This window comes from Lonchura striata, chromosome 2, assembly GCF_050655825.1.
Source record: "Lonchura striata isolate lonStrDom1 chromosome 2, ASM5065582v1, whole genome shotgun sequence".
Lineage (NCBI taxonomy): Eukaryota > Metazoa > Chordata > Aves > Passeriformes > Estrildidae > Lonchura > Lonchura striata.
The window spans coordinates 60,838,486-60,855,003 of record NC_140704.1 but is presented as its reverse complement, the minus strand read 5'-3'; the positions used below and the strand labels follow the sequence as shown (position 1 = coordinate 60,855,003).

Below are 16,518 nucleotides of genomic sequence, written 5' to 3'. Positions count from 1 at the left end.
CCTTTCCACAGAAGATGTGCAGCAGAGCTCGCTGGTGTTTAACCCTGTGTGTCAGTCAGGTATTGCAAGAGAAGAGCAAAGGATATTACTTTAGTTCCTCTGGTGAGCTGTTTTCATATACTTTGTGCTCATTCAAAGGTACAGCTTGCTTTTTAGTTTTATGTGGAACCAACTTTTACCATGAAGTGTTTCATCTACATCCTTCCTCTCTTCCTCTGGGGTACACCCCTGCAGACCCAGGATTAGGACTTTGGCTGCAGCAGCAGGAATGCTGCAGGCTTGCCCTGGGACCTGTCCTGTCTCTGCTTTTTGCAGGAGCCTCTGTGAGGAGAGCTCTACTTTTGCCTCCTGTGGGAAATGCTGACAGGGCCATTGCAGCCCTGCCCCCCCTCCCCGTTTCCCTAGGGCCACTGTGATTCCTGGTCCCTACCTGCTGCCCCAGGAGGGATGACACAGGTGCTCCTGGTCCCCTTCTGCCCCATCTCAGCAGTGGGCAGAGCATGAACCCAAACAGAGGTATCTCCATCAAGGCACGGGCACCGCTGAGAGCCCGGTAAGGGCTGGGGCGGAGGTAACCATAGATGGCTCTGATTCATTTGGCTTCCTGTCTCTCTCTAAGAAAAGGATGTAAATAGCCAAAAGCAGGGGATTCCAGTGAAAAGAGCAGGCGGGTGCCGTGCGGTGCTGTGCTGTGCCAGCTGTGGCACTCGGCCTCACGGAAAGCCGGTAGTGGTGAAAGCTGGGGTTCTCAGAAGTGGGGGAGGCGCGGGCTGCTGCATCGCCCCGTCGCATCACAGAGGCTTCCTGCAGACGGGGGAGATCGTGGAAGGAAGAACTCTGCAGTGCCTGTGACCTCGCCCCGACTGCAGGAGAGGTGCGTCCTCGCCTCTGCGCCCTGAGCGGCGGTGGTGCTGCTAGTGCCCTCGCAGCCAGGCAGGCGTCCCTGGGTTTTGTCCAGCCTCCAGCACCAGGGAGGTCCCAAAGGATTGATGGCTGGAACCGCAGTGACATTTTTTTCATGGGAACTTCATGTCTTGGGGCCACCGGCAGGGTAATGTGGGCAAACTTTGTGTCCATACTTGGTGCTCATACCCATGCCCATGAGTGTTGAACAACTGCCTCCTTATAGAAACAGACTGTCATCACCAGTGTTTTCTGTGTTGCTAATGCAATAGCAAATTGCAAAGATCCTGCAGACAGAGGCACACACACCAGCATTCTGCTACCATAGGAGGGCTGGTATCACTCTGGTCTTAGGGGAATTGTCTGGGTGGTATCCTGGGTCCATCTGTGTGCAAGACACTTGGCAGTGAGGCAGTGAGCTCCATATCCCCAGCTCATGTCACTCATCACCCTCATAGTCATCAGCTGCCTAAAGACACACCACCAGTCATGCCTTCACCCATCTGGCTCCATAGCCCTTCTTCCCATTGCTGTTTCCTTGCACTCAGAAGGAAAATGCTGAGGAGGCAATCCAGGAGAAGATGGCACAAAGGTGTTTCATTTTTGTAGCACCAGTAAGTGTGTGCCTTTAATTGATGTAACACTGTCAAGGGACTTGAGGTGCATCAGGTACCCGCTGCCCACTGGCAGCCAACAGACATGGGTGTTCACCTGCCTGACTTACCTGTGATAGTAATCTCTGTATAAATCCAACACCCGACATCCAAATACTGTTTGGATGAGGAAGCAGGGAGGATGGCTCACAGCATGGTTCTGGAATTGCCTATTTGGTGTCCAGATCCATACTCTTGTGTCAGGAAAAGCATCACATCTTTAATCAATTGTCTTTAAGGCTGTTACATACATGTTCCTCTTCTATGAAGACAGGCTGAAACAGCTGGGGTTGTTCCATCTAGCATGGAGAAGACTCTGGGAAGACCTTATAGCAGCCTTCCACTACCTAAAAGGGAACTGCAAGAAAACTGGAGAAAGACTTTTTACAAGCATATGCAGGGTTAGGACAAAGGGTGATGGATAGATAAGAGGAAGAAATTCTTTACTGGAAGGGTGATGAGGCACTGGTGCAGGTTCCATCCCCAGAAGTGTTCAGTGCCAGGCTGGATGCAGCTTTGAACAATCTGGTGTAGTGGACGGTGTTCCTACTTGTGGCAGGGTTTGTAACTGAGTGATCTTTAAGGTCTCTTCCAGCCCAAACCAATCCATGATTCTGTGGTTCCATGCAGGAGGCCCAAGGCAGTAAACTGGTGCAGAGTTTGAAATCTTTTTTTGGAGTCCAGCTTTCTGAGACAAGGTTACAGTTTCTGCCACTTTTGGAACCTGAGTATGGTTCATATTGGGACAGGGTTGTTAATAGAGCTCTTCTTATTTAGAAGTAGCTGTGTATATAAGTGGAACTCAAAGAACTCATTTCTCCTCTATTTTCTGTACCATAAGCCTAAAAATTTTCTTTGTCAGTGGTGAAGTTGCAGGCAGGAGAAGGTGAAAAACACAATGCTTTTTACAGGGAGCAGTAACCTAATACAAAATACATTCAAGGCACAGAGAAAAAGCAGGGGTGGGTAAGGATGAACTAGCTCCATCTTCTAATGAGTGCTGTGGGGATGCTTCAACATTACAGATAAACCTGTTCATCCAGAATTAAATAATCCATGCAACAGATACTAGCAAACCCCCCAAAAAAATTTCACATACAGATTGGTTATTTAGGAATACATTTGCGAGCAGACAAAGTTAATCAAGGTGATCTCTTTCCCTCACCATCTTATCTTCACTTCTCTGCCAATGCAGTCCTTTCCCTTTCAGACTGCTCAAAATGGATTCTGCTGCCTTCCTATAAGACATTCAAGCTCCACCTGTGTTTAATTAGATATTGGATAACCTGGGTTGTTGTATTACGAACATCTAGGCCAAAAGTCTAGAAAAACAAATCAGTCCTAGGTCAAAGAGCAATAGTTCCAATTTTAAGCCAAGTGAAGTGATAAAAGGTATAGAGAAAGACACCTGAAAAATGTAGGAAAATTGTTTAAAAAACCCTAAATTAAGTAAACTCTGTTGTTTGTATCTACTGGCTTGTAACATATTTGTGATTACATAAAGTAACAAACATATAAAATGATCTTTCTCAAAGACACATGAAAATAAGTGCTTTTGCAAGAGGTTATTTTATGTTCACTTCTTGCTGTTCTACAGGACATTTTAGATACACAAGGTAAATCCTACTTGCAGAAACAAAGGATAAAGAGATTATTTTCCTTTAAATGCTCTGTCTGGTTTTTGAACAAAGGAAAGAAAGCACAGTGTGCACACCTGTAAAGGGACTGCTCCAGTGATTATGCAGCATTTCTGTGGGCTATGGTACCACACAGGGAGTGTGTAGATCTGCAGTTTGCTGCTACCCCAGTGCTGGAAAGTGGGTCAGGTAGGGTTTGTAGTCAGCAGTGGTATCTTTATAGCATTCCTACCCCAGTGGACGGTGGTGGGGAGCCAGATGCATGTTTGGGCAGCCATTCTTTGTTGCCATTCATGCTGGATCTCACAGTGGTTCCTGGGTGAGGGCATCTGCTGCTCCATCACAGGGATTGTTCCTCCCTCTGTCTCAACAAATTAGCTGTGAGATGTGAAAACACTACAGCAAGTGGGGCTTGCTGCATTTTCTCCTCAGGATATTCAAACCCACACTGTTGAGTTTGAAATGAAGTGAAAGAGTGGGCTGCAATCCCTTTGGGCTGGGAGAGGAATGATCCCCAGTCTTCCCATATCCCTGCAGAGTGGGGTGAGCCCAGATCCCATGGATTAGATCAGAGAGAAGTAGTTTTGGAAGGAAGAGGAAAGCACAGGCCTCTGGGTTATATTTTTTTCTTTGAAGGAACGTAAGTGCTTCCAAATGTAAGTGTCTGAACTCCCTGAGGACAGAGGCATTGCTCTGCAATCCCGAGTTAACCCCACACTTTGGCCTTGGGGTGAGGGCATGGTTTGTCTCCCACATTTTCTCTGGTTTTGCTCATCACTTAGCCAGCTGATTTCCACTAAGTCTTTTCCTAAATGTTTAAAATTCCCTCTGCTCCAAGCAGAGAAACCCCAGCCCCACACATGGGTTTGGCCAGACTCAAAGGCCAGCTCCTTGTGGGCTTGAGGCTGTCATGAATAAGATTCTCCCAAGGCAAGGTAGTGCCCAATCTGTAGTGCCAGGGGCTGATTAGAAAGCCTCTGCATTTGGCACCCTCTGCTTGGATATGTGAAGATGTCCTTAGCTGAAAGAAATCTTTTTCAGGAGCTCCATGACAGAGGATTTTGTTTTGCAAAATCCTTCAGGCCCAGTGTAACCCATGCCTTGTCTACAGCTGATGAGCCTTGAAGTTCATTGCAAAACCTTCTAGCCTTCAGATGCTAAAATACATGAGTCTTTCCCCCTGCCCACCCTAAGATTACAGCAGCCCAGCCCTTCCTTCTGTAACACGTATCAGGCTCCCCCTCCTTGCAGAACTGTCACTATTGACAGTCTATGGCTGAACTCTCTTGCCTTTGATTTTTTCCCTTTGAAAAGAGGCTCATGTCTAATGACAGACATTCTGGTGGCCGTAAACATCCTCACCTGCTGACCGAAGAGCTCCCCTGCCACACATATGCTGATCCTTAAGGATTGTGGTCTCCTTTCACTGCAAAGGCTCAGTGAGTCAGCAAAGTTCCTTGCAGTGCTCATGTGCCTTCACAAAGAGCTTTGTAAATACTGGACTTTGTTTTTGCAAAACAGCCAAGTAAAAGTTATCTGTTTATGATGTGATACCTGCAGTTGTATCTAAATACTTTGCAGCTTGCATTTGTTAGGGCTGGCACAGTTCCTCAGCCACCAGACCAACCCCAGTGCAGCTTTGCATGCCTTCCTGCCTTGAGATGAAGAGCAGGTCTTATATTGCCTCCTGCATCCTGGCTGGGAAATGAGCTTGCTAGAGGGTAGTTAAACTTGTTTCTGATCTGTGGGAAAGAGTAAGAGTCTCCTTAGATCTGCAGAGGTTATGGATATGGTGGCTATTAACTCACCTGGCCTACTTGCCTATGTGTCATGCATAACTTTCACCCACACATTCATTTGCTAAACCTGAAAGATTTTATATTGCAGTGTTTGGAGCCACAAAGGGAGGGGAAAATGAAGCATCCCCAGATGGACCCAGAAATGTACTCCAGATGATTGGTGCAGGTGATGGATCATAGTGAGAGGCTTGTCTCCTGTGATATGCAGGTTCCAAGATACCTATGGGCCTGGAAATACAAGAGCAGGTCAGGACAGACAAACACAACACTGTGCTGTGCTGTGTTACCCCAACAGTCTCATGCATGTCTCCCCAGTGTGGTTAATACAACATTCACCACAGTCTCATGCATGTCTCCCCAGTGTGGTGCTTCCCATGGGTAAGCCTTCCACGCACCTTTCACTGGCTTGGGACCATGGAAAAAGGCATTCGTCTTTTCACACCAGGCTCCTGTGGTGATTTCTGAATCTCTTACTAACTGAGTATGTCTTTTTGGTTTTCCTCTATGTTTTATACTGCTTCTGTATGTATTTTAGTATAAATGTATTTCTATCTAGACTAGTAGTTTTAGTCTTTTTTGTCATGAATTTTCTTGTGGAATTGTGGCTGTCTTTTTATAAAACCATCTTTTTGCCAATTATTTCTGTTGTTAATTTTTGTTGTCCCTCAGTTATGCTAATACGTCAAGTTTGAGGATACTGATGCATTTAAATTTATTTAATACGGTTCCATGATTGATGTTTTATTCTACTTGATCCTAATATGGTCATCATTATGCACAGCCACCTGATAATTCTTCAGTCTGTAAACTTTTTTACTTTTTGTCTATCTGAATGAGGTCAGTACTCATCTTAAGTGTGCTGGGTGCATGACCGTCTAAGGTATTTTTTGAATGTCCACATAAGATCTCCAGCAAATATCTCTGAGGCTGAAGTCACCAACGATGGTAATTCCTCTCTCTACACATTACAAACAGATGGTTGAGGAGATGTTCCATTCACTGGTAAAATTTGTTCTGTAACAGATGCCTGCCAGCTGCCATTCCCTGCCCTGCTGCATGATTTTATAGAGCTAACGAGATTAAGAAACTGTTGAAATTGATTTTTGCTTCTAAATACAGCAGATCTGATTCTGAAAATGCAGGGAGGGTTCTGTCTCAGGTGGTGCAAGCTGGCACAACTCCAGTGAAAAGTCAGTGGAGTCGAACCACTCCGCATCAGCCACGGTGCTGCCTTGAAGAGCAGCTCTCTTAAACGAAAGCGTCGGCATTAAGAAACTGACAACAAAAAGTAGTATCCCAAGTAGAACAACAGCACAAAAGCGGGACAAAGGGAGACTTTGGGGCAGTTAAAAAAACTTCCCTTTGCTCATACCAGCAGTTCAAGACTACTGATACATCTTGAAAAATGCCTTTCACTGGAAACTCCAGTACATCAGATAGCTCATTGCTCAGCCTCAGAGCCATGGCAGAAGGTTCTTTTGCAGCCTTCAAACTTGCTTGCTCGTGAATCAATGCTTCCCACCTGTAGCCACTGGGGCTGAAGCCATGAAACCTCCCAGGCTGAAATCTTTCTGCTGATAAAAATCTAGATTGAACTCAGCATGAAGCTGTGGAAAAATGCAGATGTGTATTTTGAGAGTCCATGGTCAGGCTTTGAACAATCAGATGAGTATTAGGAGAAAAAAAATGCAGTAGTTTAAAAATAACAGATCTACTGCGTGGCAGCCATAAAAGGAGATTTTAAGGAAAGGAACAGAGAATCATGCCAGATGAACACATTAGGAATAGCAGTTGATATGGCATGTACTAATGACAACATATATATCCCCTTTCTCTCCAAAATAGATGTGAGAACCTTACAGACAGAGCACACTGTTTAAACTCTGTTAATACAACATTCACCACATCTTCTTATCACTGCAGGCTTTTGTGAACACTACTACTGTTGCTTCTCCCTCCACACAAAATTTAAACTTGGGTAAGCTGTAAACAGTTAATTGAACAATCCAATTTAAAGCATTACAGGCTGCTTGAAAGCCTCTGTGACCTGACAGATTTGAATAGTGAAAAACATGACATAAGAATGACCTTTCCTTCCGCACTGTTCTCACAGCTCCTTTCTTCTCAGTAGATACTTGAATCTCTGCTCTCTTCCTAGTCTTAGTGCCTGATACTCTGAGTTTGTTCCATCCATCCATCCATCCATCCATCCATCCATCCATCCATCCATCCATCCATCCCACTAGGATCTCTAGTCGCAGGGGTATTTATTCCCTCTCCTCTGTTTTGTAGAGGGATGATAAGACAGCGCTGGGTCTCGGCAGCATCCCCCAGCTATCCAGACACCCCCGTGGGTGTCCCAAACACCGTCATTCCCAGAGAACAGAACTCTGAGGTCTGTTGTGGTTTGAGATAACTGACTTTTAAAAAAGTTTGGGCCTGCCATTACCACCCCGCAAACCCAGCCCATCTTAAATCATGGCCTGCTGCCTACATCAAAAGTCCTTTGTGAAGAGCACAGTTGCTTCTCTGTAACTGTTCTGCATGGAGCAGGTCATCAGCTGCTTATGAGCTTTCCTTCTGTTTCTAATTTTTTTTTTCTCAAAAAAACTCCACAGTATGAAGTAATGTTAGAAATAATCTCATCCTTCTCCCCTAATAATAGAAAGAGGAGCCTTGTTGGGCTACATGTGATTTTCTGTGTCAGCTCCTCACCTGGGAGTTCGAGTGGGTTTCCTACAAGTTACAGCAATTTCATTCGGCAAAATCTGAAATTAAACACTTTATTTTCTGTGAATCCACAGGATGGTCTTTGAATTGCTGAGCTTTTCTCAAGGTGACTTTGAAAGCCATCTTCCTTGTCCCAGCAATGAGATCTCTGTGCACGGCATACAGCTGTGATAATCCCTGGAGAGTTCTGTCCAAGCCAAGAAATTAAGAGCCCTGTCTAATGGGGTCACCGGCTGCTAATGAAGTTGCACGTTCATAAACTACAGCTACAGCTCTCAAGGGAATCTCCCCGTCATCCCTGCTTCGGGAGATGAAGTTTGTCTGTGTCATAGGAGCTCGTAGGACCTGCGAGAGCTGCTGGAGGCAATCTGCTGTGTGGGCTTTATTTTTAACTCCACCTCCCCAACCCCTAAGCAGGTTCTTCTTTCATTCCCAAATTGAACGGAACAGAGTTTTAATTTCGGTGCCTGTGTCAATTTGTCAGCAGTAGTCAAACAAGAGCGGAGTTATTCAGGTTTTTTTCCTTCCGTGGAAGATCAAACAACAAATCTGTATAAGGAATTCCTGATGGAGAAGCCTAAAAGGAAGATTATGAATTTTCAAAGCCGTAGCCTTGTAAACCAAGCGTCTCTGCAGACATCATGGAACACGAGCTCATTAGGAGTAATCATCTAAAACCTGACTGAAATGTCTATAGCTTTTCTGACTTACTCCAGATGAAGATCTGATCCATTCACCTAGTTTTAAGTCCAGACACATGTTCTTGTGGTGGAGACATAATTTCCTCTGCATGCTGTAACCATTGCTCTGCACTGTGACAAGCAAATGTTTATTGGGCTTTGCAGGCCTCAGCAAGAGTTTATAGCACATTTCTTTATGGCATTTGTTTTGCTATACATGATGTATATTTTCATGGGTTTGCTGGTGCTTTATTTGATGCTCAAGATCAATCATTTCTGAAACACAAGTGTGACATTTTGGGAAAAACAACTTCCACTCACTCAGTACTAATCTATCATGTTGACTTTATTTCCGGCACAGCATACCAAGAGCAAACAGCTTCCTACTACTCTGTGCTTTTCAGCTAAATGCCTTTTCCAAAAGGTTAGGGAAATGCTTGTGTCATGGAAAAAACAGAATCCAGCTACACAGGAAATAAAGAGGTGCAGTGGATCAGGCTTAATTGAGCACTTAACAGGCTCAGACGAGCCTGAGCTTACATTAACTGAACCACTGAACCCATCCAAGCTGAACAGATGCAGAGCGTTGGGCTGTGCAGTTAAGATACACTTCAGCATGGGGTTCTATATCTGCAGGTAGTAGAACATAACCACCTGGACAGACCCCTGGAAAAGACTCCCAGCGTGGGCAGGGGAGAGGGACATTTGGTACCTGCATGACGCAAGATGTTCTCAGGGTCTCTGTGTAAAATATCCCCCTCTGCCTCTCTCAAGATACAGTTACGGTTGGTTCCTTGTGCTTTAGTTTGTTTAGATTTTTTTTTTCTCAATTCTTTGTCCTGTGAAAGAGGTGTTGGGGGATGTTTTCAGGATTGCAGGTGACTTGGCGGCAGAAGGGCTTGTGGATGACTTTGTCCTTTCTACAAGACCTTCTCTTACAGGCCTTCGATATCTCACTAGTGCAATGCTACTTCTTCCTTTCTAAGGAGCCAGTGTCTCAGTCAGTGTGGGAATTGCCCCATGAATCCCCACCTGACTGGAAATTGTGCTTCTCAAGCTGAAAATAGTGCTTCTCAAGCTGAGAGTTAGTTTTTGCTAACTAGAGACTGTCACAGCTGTTGGTCATTCTGCAGTACTTTCTGCTAGACTTTATTTTTGAGCTGGGGAAAAAACCCCAGCCCTGCGTGCACTATTAGCTCAGACAGGTGATAATGTGCCTGTCTTAGGTGATCAAAATGACAATTGGTATCATTACTATGCCTGCAGATTCATTAAAGTAAATGTTCAGGGGGGAAAAGTGCATGATTGCAGTTTGGCATCGTGGTATTAGGGCATCCCTGGCTCTAGCAGGCAAATGAGGAACACTGTAGCTCAGCATTTTCTGGATTGTAGGGATCTATCTGTTGGCTTGGGCTTTGCAAAAATGTAAGCGGTATTTACAATTGCAATTGGCAACGAGCTGCTTTTTTCTGATACAAATCCAAATGCTAGGGTTATAATTACAGTGAATTTTGCATCCTGCAATCTGGAAGCATAAGCAGCATGCATTGGTCTGTTCTTCACAAAGAAATTGTTGAGGGCTGCAGTGGCCATCCCTGAGGAATCTTCCCATGGCCCAGAATTATGTAGCAAGGCCCACATCTATGTAATCTCCTCTCCATACTGTTTCATTTTGCCTGCAATAACTGTATTAGACACCATTGCAGATTGACTCTGCAGGCTCATGCTAGTCCAGATGTAAGATGTGGGATTCACCATCTTCTAGGGACTAATTTTAAATATTTAAAACAAAATGGAAGACCTTTCAATAGGAGAGATATGCACTTGAAAATAAATGCTCTTTTATAGAGTAGTCTTGTAGGTCATGATATACCCTTTGTAGTGATCAAGGGAGAGAACAGACCTTGATTCTTGGGACTAGCAGCATAAGGATTACACAAGTCTTTTGTTTTTTTGGAAGGCCTGATCTTGACAGTGATCTGTGTAGATGCATACCAGATCAAGACAGAGCAAAGCCACATAGACAGCCAACACCTAGAGACCTAAAAATATATTACATTAATGGTCACAGTGACTGAGAGGGGTTGCCTGAATTTGGGGCTGGCATGGGTAAGATGACAACTAAGGTTCTAATCACTTTGTGGCCTTCTGTATGCTGTTGGCATTGAAGGGTTCCTTGTGGCCATCTGCCAAGAGGTAAATCTGCACATGGGATGGACGATGGGCACCTCACAGGCCAAAACAGCACTTGAAATCTAACGGACTCAGTATATGAAAACTGTATGAAAACTGAAGCTAAAACCACAGCTGAATGTTTGGGCCAGGCTATAAATAAAGTACCTGAGTAAACTGTGGGGAAATTGCTTTTAAAGGAACAGAGCAGAGGGAGAGATCCATGTGCATGCCTTGTGCTTCAGTGTTGGGATGCAGCTTGGCTGAGTTTTTTTTTCCTGGTAGGTAATACAGTGTGTGCTTACAAAAAATACATTTGAACAAACATGGGTGCTGCAACGTTAATGGGATGGGGTTTTTTTCCCATAAGCAATTTGCTGAGCTTTTCTGTAAAATTTGATTAACAAAAGTCTGTGTAACTGGTGCCTTTCCTATGCCAAACACTTCGTCTTACAGACATATAGTCACAGAAAAGTAAGAGATTCTTACAAAAGACACAGGTAAGTTCACAGTCTTTATTTTATCCATAAGGAAAAAGTGCCCTGAAAACTAAATAGGTCTCAAAATACTCTTCTCTAGATTTTGGTTTTGCACTGTATTATGAATTTGACAACAGCAGAAAATTTTCAGCTAGAGGAGTAGAGGGTTTTTTATACAGACAGAGTTAACTTTTTCTGTCCTGTGTGCCCCTATATGTGTCTTTATATATATATATATAATTTAGAGAAGGAAAAGATGAACTATATCCTCTTTGCTGAACTATACCCTAGTTAGCAAAGACTAACTCTCAGCTTGAAAAACATTGTTTTCAGCTTGAGAATTTAGCTTTGTAATAAACTCAAACTAATGTGAACCCAGAGGAAGGCTGGCTGTGTGCTCAGCCTCTGCAGGTAGAGTCTCATTTCCATCTTATTCTATAAACAGACTCTTTTCTTCTATTATTTAAAACTGCTCAGCTGCTTCTCTGCAAGAAAACAGCAAAGGCAATTGAGCATAGTCTTGGTCACGTAAGTGGCTCTTGTCTCAAAAGCTAGTTCATATTCAGTTCTGTCCTAGTTTTTCTTTTCTCAATCCCATAAAGGTCCTTTTCAGAGTTGAAGAAATTCCAATTAATGAGCACTGGAATCAGTGTATGAGCAAAAAAAAAAAAAGTGCAGTATTTAGCATACTGCTATAAAATTATGGATAAATATTTACATACCTTTTAATGTCCCTTCACATTCTTTTAAGCTGTTGGGTTTTTCTCTAATCTTCATTTGACCATTTCAAGCATGACTAACATATTTTGAATTATTTTTACACTTCCAGCATCTACTCTGTAAAAACAGTGAACGCAAAGGTGCAGGTGGCTGAGCTGAGTTCAAAAGATTAATTTGCTGAGGAGAACTAGGACTTTCCAACTGTATTTCTGTGCTCGAGTTTCTTAATAAAGCCACAGTGTTATCCTGAACTTAGGCTAACTCCATGGTTACAGTGGTGTCGATTAACCATGGTGTCAAAGAATGACTCAGCCTGAAGCAACCAATATAGAGATTTTTATTTTGCTCTCCTCTTTGTCCAAGCATTGAAAAGGGGGCAGGTTCCTACGTGTTCTTGTTACACGTTATCTAAATATATCGATCACTTCCTCCGGACTCTTATCTGTTTGCTCGGCAGTGGCTGTGGTTCATTCACGCTGGGATTTGCAGGGAAGCTGAATGGGTACAGCCACGCGAGGGGTACCGGTGGGCTGGCTCAAGCCGGGTGACACTGTGCCTGGCTTCTCTTTTGTTTCTTCTGGCTGCTTGTTTGACATCCGCCAGCCTCTCTGTTCATTAAGGCGGCGTGATGAATGGAAGGCAGCAAGTGTAATTGGGGCGCTTAGGGCCACCTGGTTCATAAATATAACAAACATCCACTAGTGCATCTCTTTCAGCACCACAGGCATCAGTGAAGTGCAAGCTGGCTGATAGTGAATAGAAATCATAATGGAAATCATATGAAGATTCTAGCGGTTCCCAGAGTCACGCCGGCTTCTCTTGCCCCAGCCTTTCTAAGGCCCATAAAAGAACATTTTCAAAGGTGGGGCAGAGACTGCATTCATGTGGCATTATTGTTTGTGGAGTTTTTACACTGAGATAACTTCATTAGAGTAGATTCTGCACTGCCCCAAGGGTAGGTGTACCCAACCATACAGAACTGAGCTGGTGGTTGGCACGGTGTTTTTTGTGCCATTTGTGCAACACATGTGTGGCACAGGTAATTTCCTGGGGAAGGCAGGAGAAGGCTTTTGTGCACCCTTGGTAGTCCTTGTGCAGAGAGGGGAGGAAGTTCAACCCACAAAAGACTCAATACTAGCTGATTTAAACACCAGCTTCACACTTAATGCTCCCAGACTATGCCTTCTCCTGAAGGTGAGCTCTCCAGACCTTACCTGAGCAGGGTTACAGTGGGCAGAGATGTGGAGCCATCTCAAGTTGGAAGTATGGACATCCCACTGGTGCCCAGGACTGGGTAACAGTGACTCGTAGACGTGACCTTGGACTCAACAGTGAACAGTGAAAACAGTGCTCACAGTGTATGGGAACAGCCCCGTGCTGGCCACTGAGGATAATGTCTTTAGCAGACTTTGCATCATGAAGCGGTTAATGAATTCTTTTGTAGTGAAAGACTGGATTCAATAAAAAGGTTCTGGAGCAATTTACCATAGCCTGCCATACTACAGTGCGTCAGGCAGACCCTTGGTTTTTTTCCCTTTTCATTTATTTTTTCTTCCCTTTTTAATTTTAAATTGAGTGCAGCTGACTGCCTCCAATGCTGTTAACAATGGCACTTCTTTCCCTAGGACAATGTAACATTTAAAGCAGATAAAAGCTCATGTGGGGCTAATAAAAGTTTGCCCCCATCCTCATTCCTGTAGGGCAAGTTTCCTCATTGTTAACATTTTAAGTAGCAGCTCTATGAATAAAAATGTAATTGACTTTTACATGCTATTACTCATCAGTGGGTAACTCCGAACAGGCTTCACTGGAGGGATGTGCTGACTCTCAAAGAAACTTTGTGGCCCAGCAGCAGGGGAGCAGTGCTGTGTGAGATGAATCCTCAGCTGGGACTAGGAAGTCAGTGGGTGAATAACTGCGGGAACCAGAGTGCTGGGCATGGCAGCCCAGCAGCCCCAGTCCAGCAGGAGTAGCAAAATGGGAGGACACACACAGGTGACCCTCAGCAGCCTGTGTGCTCCTTCTGGTGGTTGATGGAGAGAAGGAGCAAGTCAGTGGGTTCCCATTCCAGATTTTTCATCAGAATTGCTTGTACAGGTTAGGTATGGGGTCCAAATAAAACCCTCTGAGCACTGGTCTTTTGTGCATATCAGGGACAAGGAAAGGCATATGACTTCCATACCTTCTTGGATGGAGTGCTAACAAATTAATTATTGTTAGTATTAAAATTATTGAATACTAATAAAAACCCTTATTAGCAATATTATGATTTTGAAGGCACTGTAAAAGTGTTAGGTTTTATAAATGCACTTTAAGGTGACTTCTTTTGTGATGAATCTGTGCATGATATATATGTGCTTTTACACAATCAGTCTAAATGCTATTTCAGTCAGCAAACCATCTAGTTTTAAAGTAGTCTGTGTGTTGCAGGGACATGTGTTTGACTGCTCTCCCTGCAGAACTCAATCCAGAGCATCCATGACTTTTCCTTCCTGGATCTTCTTTTGCCTGTGGTGCTCTTTGGATTAGGCTCCATGGTGCTTTGCATATTCACACATCTTTGTGAGAGGGATTGTTTTGGGGTTTTTTTTATGGCTTTAAAACCTTGATCAGTGCTATGATGGGAAGGTGCCTCTGTTTCTTTTCTTCTACCTCCTCCTGGTCTCCTTGTTGCCAGAAAGTTCTTGGTTCCCCCCTCAGTTGCTGTTGGCTGTAGCTACCAAACCTGCCCAGCTGCGAAGCTGAGTCCCTGCCCTGCCCTTCCCACAAAAAATACAGGACCAAAGAGTTGGTGTATTATGGACTGTTTATATTTACAAATTTAGAAATATGATTGCTCCCCACCAATTATATATTCCAGCCAAAGCACGAATGAGTCATTTTTACATTGCTCATAGAAAATTAAAACAGGCTTAAACACCCACAAAATTTGCTTACTCTTAAGGTGTAGCCCCCGGAAGGGTGAGGACAGCTTCCGCCCTATTCTGTTTGGAAACATCACTGACATGACTACTGGGAAGTTGAACACTGATGGGTGATGTGCAGAAAAATATGGAAAAGGCCATGAGATCGGATGCTGAGGACAATTTTGAAAAAAATGCTGGGTTGCAAAGTGTGCTTGTTTTCAGTAAAGCCTTTTCATGACATGTCGCCTGATGACTCTGCATGGGGTTTGTAGAATTAAGCCAGCCTTTATCCACAAAGATAGGAAGTCAGATCTTTTGGTGCACTAGTGGCTGTTAGCAAACTGATACAGATGGTCGTTTTGTTCAGAACAACGTGCACAAAAGTATCCCAGAGGTGCAGCTCAAAATACCCGCATTGCTCTCATGTGTCACTCCCTCTCTTTCCATTAATGCAAAATGACTCACAGGCTTGAAAAGGCAAACATTGATCAAAAGACCGAAGAGTGATTTACTGGTGCAGGATGGGACAAGATGTTGTTTTAGCCCAACAAACAGTAACTGCATTTAGAGGTATTGCCAAGGGAGTCCGAGGCGGTGCTTGCTTACTAAATTGGGTAAAATGCAGGGATTTCACCAAATGCAAATGACAATGAACAATATGTATGAGTCAATATATCCGCTATGCTTTCAATGTGCAATCAGATGCTGGTATAGCTGACCTTTTAAAGTGATGCTTTTCAAACCACATTGTTATGATTATCAAAATGTTCATTTTAGAGTACAATATTTGGACCCACTCCTGCTAATTTGCTTGTGTATTATTTGAAGGCTGTTTTCTCCTCTGTTTATAAGAAAAGCACTTCCAGGCAACCCCTAGAGTGTCATACATTTATTTCTATGTCTAATCAGGGAGTGAAACTTGCCATCAGTTCTCCAAGGCTTGACACACACCTCTGGAGTACTTCAAGTCACATATGGAATTAGCTAAAATAAGTTTGATGGTAATTTTGTGAGACCTTCCTGTGTGCCAGAAATAGTCTTTAAGAACAATGTAGGGCAAGAAATATTCTCTGCTCTTTAGCCTCAGCTTCCTTCTATCTAAAAACTGTCAGTGGCATCTCTGGCTGTGCAGAGCAGATCCCAGAATGGCTGTGGGGTTATCCCAATTTTGCAGTATTGTAAGGAAAAGAAAATAATCTGGCATCAGATTTGTAAATTTAAGTGTAGGAAAAGCTAAAAAAAATAAAACAATTGCAGCTCATAGTCAGCCCAAGGCCAGCAAGCAGACTGGAACAAGGCCCCCACAAATCCAAGAGAGGCAGTTTTGCTGGGATGCATTTCCTCTCTGTCTTCCATCAGCCAAGCCAAAAACTCAACAGGAAAGAAATAAAAAGGAAGCCGTACAGAGCAATTTGGCTGCACAACTGGCTGCACTTATCACAGATAAATAGCCTGGGCCCAGCTTCTCCATGGTGTGGGGACAGTGCGGAGCTCAGGGCTGGGCGAGATGCTGCCGCTGTCACCAGCAACAGCCACCACCCTGCTTCCCACTGCTCATCCCTAAGCAGTCACCCCTCCAGCCCAAGGGGTCTGGCGCCCGCCAGGCCCACCACAGTTAAAGCACAGCTTTCCTCCTGGAGCATGATTTGTGATGCTCAGATACCCCATCAGGTGAAGAGTTAAGTACTAAAAAATAGCAGAATTTTCTGTCAGCTCGAGGATACCTTATTTTGATCATGGAGGTTAGACACAGACATGGGAATTCCCCCAAGCTGGTTTATTTGCAGATTTGTTCAGACAGTTTCTTTTCTTTTTTTCTTTTTTGGTAACAAATCAGCC

At 43.9% G+C, this 16,518-nt stretch overlaps 1 protein-coding gene and 1 long non-coding RNA gene across 5 annotated transcripts in view; one reads left to right on the top strand and one right to left on the bottom strand.

The window, feature by feature from the left end:
- Positions 1-7,929, bottom strand: part of LOC146768271 (uncharacterized) — a 50,364-nt gene extending 42,435 nt beyond the window's left edge. For both annotated transcript variants that reach the window (XR_014952656.1, XR_014952657.1), the window contains exon 1: positions 1-7,929. This exon is cut by the window's left edge. This is a non-coding gene — a long non-coding RNA (uncharacterized LOC146768271).
- Positions 1-16,518, top strand: part of BCL2 (BCL2 apoptosis regulator) — a 96,810-nt gene that overhangs the window by 54,753 nt on the left and 25,539 nt on the right. The window contains exon 2 of one of the 3 annotated variants that reach the window (XM_085571259.1): positions 7,797-16,518. The exons of the other annotated variants lie outside the window; for them this stretch is intronic. Within the exon in view, the coding sequence (XP_085427385.1) occupies positions 7,797-7,808 (12 nt within the window). The 3' untranslated portion in view covers positions 7,809-16,518. The remainder of the gene's footprint in view (positions 1-7,796) is intronic. 3 annotated transcript variants of the gene reach the window in all.